The sequence below is a fragment of the Microtus ochrogaster genome, unplaced genomic scaffold (assembly GCF_000317375.1).
Source record: "Microtus ochrogaster isolate Prairie Vole_2 unplaced genomic scaffold, MicOch1.0 UNK1, whole genome shotgun sequence".
Classification (NCBI taxonomy): domain Eukaryota; kingdom Metazoa; phylum Chordata; class Mammalia; order Rodentia; family Cricetidae; genus Microtus; species Microtus ochrogaster.
Genome location: NW_004949099.1, coordinates 27,617,705 through 27,622,926, shown reverse-complemented (window position 1 = coordinate 27,622,926; position 5,222 = coordinate 27,617,705). Strand labels below are relative to the sequence as shown.

At 47.7% G+C, this 5,222-nt stretch overlaps 1 protein-coding gene across 1 annotated transcript in view; it reads right to left on the bottom strand.

Annotated features, from left to right (window-relative positions):
• Irak2 (interleukin 1 receptor associated kinase 2) overlaps positions 1-5,222 on the bottom strand; it is a 56,724-nt gene that overhangs the window by 19,188 nt on the left and 32,314 nt on the right. Inside the window, exons 4-6 of the mRNA XM_005365317.2 lie at positions 4,480-4,553; positions 1,478-1,678; positions 1,326-1,390 (exon numbers count right to left, since the gene is read on the bottom strand). Coding sequence (XP_005365374.1) covers positions 1,326-1,390; positions 1,478-1,678; positions 4,480-4,553 — 340 coding nt within the window. The remainder of the gene's footprint in view (positions 1-1,325; positions 1,391-1,477; positions 1,679-4,479; positions 4,554-5,222) is intronic.

Sequence of the window (5,222 nt, the reverse complement as noted above, 5' to 3'; positions counted from 1 at the left end):
AATACCCAGATGGGATTACAAATTCTAAACCTAATGAAGTAATTAGTGAAGGCCTGTCCCAGTATAAAAAGAGGGCTGAGAATACAGTTCAGGAGCAAGCTACAGAGCATATGGAAAGTTCTAGAAACAAATGCCACCAAACCCAAATCTAACAACAAATAAAAATCACTAAACTTGCTGGGTGGTACTGGCACATGCCTTTAATCCCAGCACTTGGGCAGCAGAGGCAGACGGATCTCTGTGAGTTTGAGGCCTGGCTGGTCTACATAATGAGTTCCAGATCAACCAGGCTACATAACAAAACCTAGTCTCAAGAAATGAAATATAAAAAACTCTGCTCTCAGGTTGTATGATACACAGAGGCAGACTTAGTTCCATGGGTCCCCACGTGTCTAGAGAGCTATGGTTCTAAGATCAGTTTGCCGTCAGACTCTCAGTCCATCTGCCGGTTTCAAAATGGGACAGGAAGGATCTCTTTCTTCATACATGGAAAGAGCTGGAACAAGCCAAGGTTTCTTGAGAATTCTAACCCAAGCATATATGTGCTGTTTAAGAAGAGTGTGGTCAGCCAGGTGGTGGTGGCGCACGCCTTTAATCCTAGCACTCGGGAGGCAGAGGCAGGCGGATCTCTGTGAGTTCGAGACCAGCCTGGTCTACAAGAGCTAGTTCCAGGACAGGCTCCAAAACCACAGAGAAACCCTGTCTCGAAAAAACCAAAAAAAAAAAAAAAAAGGAAGAGCGTGGTCTCTGGACACAGTCTTGAAGGCTCACACTCTAGCTCTGCTAATTACTGGTTGTGTAATGTTGAACCAAACACTGAACCTCACTGGGCCCCAACTTCTGCACCTACCAGCTGTGGCCTTGTATAGCTGTGGCTCTGTGTTGTAGAGTTCTGGTGGAGATGGAACAAGCTTGTCTATGCTGTGCCTTGAGCAGGGGCCCCAGAGTTTGTATGTTGGAAACTTATCCCCAGATTTATAATCAAAGGTATCTGGAGGCAGGGTGCTTAGGAGTAACTAGTGTTAGGTGAGGTCATGGGTTAGGGCGACACAAGAAGAGGAGGAGTGACCCTCAGTCTCACAGCGTGATGGCCACTATTGCCACACACTGCGTGAAACCTCACCAAATGTCCTCCAACTTCCCAGTTCCTAGAACCATGAATAAACAAACTTGTACTTTAGACACCACCCTGTCTGTGACACTAGGTGACAGCAACAGAAAATAACCCAAAACAATAATGGCAGTGCTAACCATTGCCTGGCACATAGGAGGCACTGTTTTCCCGCTATCATCATCAGGCCAGGGGTTCTGCATGGGAAACTTACCTGAGGCAAAGCTGCATCTCTGCCTGCAGGAACCTGTCCATGGACCCTGGACTCGAGCCGGCCACCTATGGAAAAAGACACAGCCCCTGAAGATCCATCTGGCTTTAGCCCCAGGGCTCCACCCACCCTCCCTACAGACACCCTCAGCTCACCTCCCTGAGCTTCTTGAAAGCAAAGGCCACACCATGCCTTTGCCCCTGGTAGATATCAGCAAAGGTCCCCTCGCTGATTCGGTGGCTTTGGTCAAAGTCCTCCGTTGCTTGGATGACATCTGCCTCACTCCAGAAAAACCTGTCTCCGGGCAAACTCAAAAGTTTTTCCTGCTTGGGGACAGACTTGGAAGTGCTGCAGTCCTGGGGATTGAGAGAGGAGAGCAGGTGACGTGTTGTGGAATATTTGTTTAACGATGCAAAGATGTGTTGCATTCTTTTATGTTGCATTTGTGTAACTCTGTGAAGCTGTGTTACTTTGCCTGTCCAAAACACCTGATTGGTCTAATAAGGAGCTGAACAGCCAATAGCTAGGCAGGAGAGAGAAACAGCTAGGGCTGCCAGGTAGTGAATAAATTGGAGAAATCCAAGCTCATAAAGAGAAGAGGGAGGAGCAAGGAAAGCCAGCCACCCAGCCACACAGCCAGCTGTAAAAAGGGAAAAAAGGATATAGAGACTAAAGAAAGGTAAAAAGCTCAGAGGCAAAATGTAGAAGAAGAGAAACAGGATACTTCAAGTTAGGTTAGAAAAGATGGCTACAAGCTGGGCGGTGGTGGCGCACGCCTTTAATCCCAGCACTCAGGAGGCAGAGGCAGGCCCATCTCTGTGAGTTCGAGGCCAGCCTGGTCTACAAGAGCTAGTTCCAGGACAGGCTCCAAAGCCACAGAGAAACCCTGTCTCGGGAAAAAAAAAAAAAAAGAAAAGAAAAGCTGGCTAGAAACAAGTCAAGCTAAGACCAGGCATTAAAAACTAAGAACAAGCCTCTATGTATGTGATTTATATTGGAGCTGGGCAGTGGACCCCCAAAGAGTAAAAAAAAAAAAAAAGCTACAATGATCACCCTGGGAACTGGCTTTCCATGCTCCCCAGGGGGGACCCTGGAATACCAAGAAGCTTTCATCTTGTTACCAGTGGTAACAAAGACTCCATAGGCCTGCCCTTACACCTGCCAGTGCGAATGTTCAAATAACCACACAGTTCTCTCAAAGTGGAGCTAGAGATTCTAAGCCTGGCACTATGGAAGACCAGAAACAGAAGTCAGGCTTCTGTGACCTCCCTTTTCACACACAGGTGCACAGAAACTTATTTTTTTGAAGTTACATTTGCCTTTATCGGTCGTTCTCGGGAACTGGAGGCTATTAAAGACGAACGGGTCTCCTGCTGGTTAGATACACGAGGATTTGTCAAAAAATGAGAGTGGGGCTGGGAAGATGGCTCATTGGGGAAAGCGTCTGGAAAAGCCTGGTGAGCTGAGTTCAATCCCCAGGGCATAAATGGTGAACTCCTGAAAGTCATCCGCTGACTCCGTATGTGTGCCATGTTGTGTATATGCCCTCACGCATTCATACACATACTACACACAACATACATAAATAGAGAATAAAATTTTAAAGATGGCGTGCAAAAATCAAAAGAAGAAAAGAAAACCAAATAGAAACTTTTCTTTTTTTCTGAGACAAAGTTTCACTATGTAGCCCTGACTGGCCTGGTCACACTATGTAGACCAGGCTGGCCTCAAATATTCAGAGATCTGCACGCCTTTCCTCCTCGTGCTGGGATTAAAGGTCCTCGATGATCCAAGCATCTCTGAAAATGATTAACTAAATCATGGGAGAGGTTCATTAACCAGCCCCAGGAACTGCCACTTTCCTGCCCAGGTACCAAACCCATAATTTCTCAAGAATATGGATTTTTAAAATACCTTTTTCTTTTTAACAGGATTTCTATGTTGATGGAGGAAGGTCATTGGCTAATAAAGAAACTGCCTTGGCCCATTTTATTGGTTAGAACATAGGTGGGTGGAGTAAACAGAACAGAATGCTGGGAGGAAGAGGAAGTGAGCTCAGAGATGCCATGCTCCCCTCTTCCAGGCAGATGCGATAGCTCTGCTCTCTGAGACGCACGCAATGAAGCAAGCCGCCAGGTCAGACATGCTGAATCTTTTCCGGTAAGACCGGTGCTACACAGTTTATTAGAGATGGGTTTATCGGGATATCAGAATTAGCCAGTAAGGGCTAGAGCTAATGGGCCAAGCAGTGTTTAAAAGAATACAGTGTCCGTGTAATTATTTCGGGGCATAAGCTAGCAGGCGGCCGGGGTGCTGGGGACGCAGCCCCGCTGCTCATATTACAACAAAACTATGTAACTCTAGTTGGCCTGGAACTCACTATACAGACCAGGCTGGCCTCAAACTCACAGAGGTCTGCCTGCTTCTGCCTCCCGAGTGCTGGGATTAAAGGCAAGAGTTACCACTCCTGACTTAAATGATATTTTCAGATCAGAAGAAAAATCTGGGCATGGTAGTTCCTGCCTATGATTGTGGCGTTTCGAACTCTAAGGCAGGGGGATCACAAATTCAAATCCAGACTGAGGTTCACAGTGAGACCTTGTCTCAAAAATAAATACGGGCGGGGATACAGCCCATTGGCAGAGTGCTTGCCGGACATGCACAGGCCCTGACTTCCATCCTTGGCACACAGAAACTGGGTGTAGGGGCACAAGACTGCTATCTAATAACTTGGGAGGGGAAGGCAGTAGGATCCAAAGTTCAAGGGTATCCTCAGCTACACAGTGAGTCTGAAGTCAGCCTGAGCTACATGGAACCCTGCCCCAAAGAGTAGCAACCTGTTTCCTTTTTCTTTTTTTCCCTTGGCTGGGGTGGAACCCAGGGCTGTAACACCGAGCAGCACCCCAAGCCAAGCCAAGGCTTTCATTTCTAACCCAGTGTGAATTGCAGTCATCTTACTACCAATACAGTCACAAGACTACCTGGGAGTGTTAGCAAATGAGGGTGAAAGTGCCCACGGGAATAAAGTCATAGCACATTCTGGAACCAAGTCAAAGTGCAGGACCACTCTGACTGTTGCTCAACTCCGACAAGAAAGTGGGAAAGACTGGTGGTTGTAAACCAGTTCATGTAACTGCACACATCAGCTCCTGCTTACAAGGGGCCACGGCAAACAGAGGTCCTGTGGGGCTTGGTAGTGCAGGCCTGTCCTCCAGGCTGCCCCTCCAGAGCCTGAGACAGGGAGATCGCAAGTTCAAGGCCTGTCTGTGAACCTTAGTAAGAGCCTGTCTCAAAACATAACAAAAACGGACAGTGCTTATAGTTCAGTGGTTGAATGCAAAGGGCCCTGGGTTCAAACTTTGGCAAACATGAGTCCTGGCCTATGCTGGGATTCAGTGTTAGAGTGCTTCATTAGGCCCTGAATTACACCCCAAAGAAACAAACCCCACCAAGCCCCCCATGCTCAGAGCAGCAGAGGCCCCTCATCTCACCGATGACTATACTTAGTCTCAGAAGCTTGCAGAGAATGGGTCTCCCTGTCCTCCCTGCCCCCACACTTGTCTCAGGGAATGAAGAAACTGTGTTTCTGAGAGTGTAAACCGCTTTGGTGGGTTACTTAGTCTAGGGGTTGTAACCCACCCTGTAGTCAGTTATTCCAGGGTCCCGGAGAGGCACTATCTGGAAGATAATGGGCTAAGAGAGAAGAAGGAGGCTAAGCGGGGTTCTTGTCAAAGCCTCCGTTTATTAGAGACAGGTTACAGTTTATATAGGATAAGGAGTTTGGCTTGGGATGGGGGCGGGGGCATGGAATCTTGCAGCGTGGTCCATGGTCAAGTAGGCCAGGAGTTCACAGGTTGACATACCTAGTTCTCTAGATAGTTTGGAATGTGGGGCGGGTTC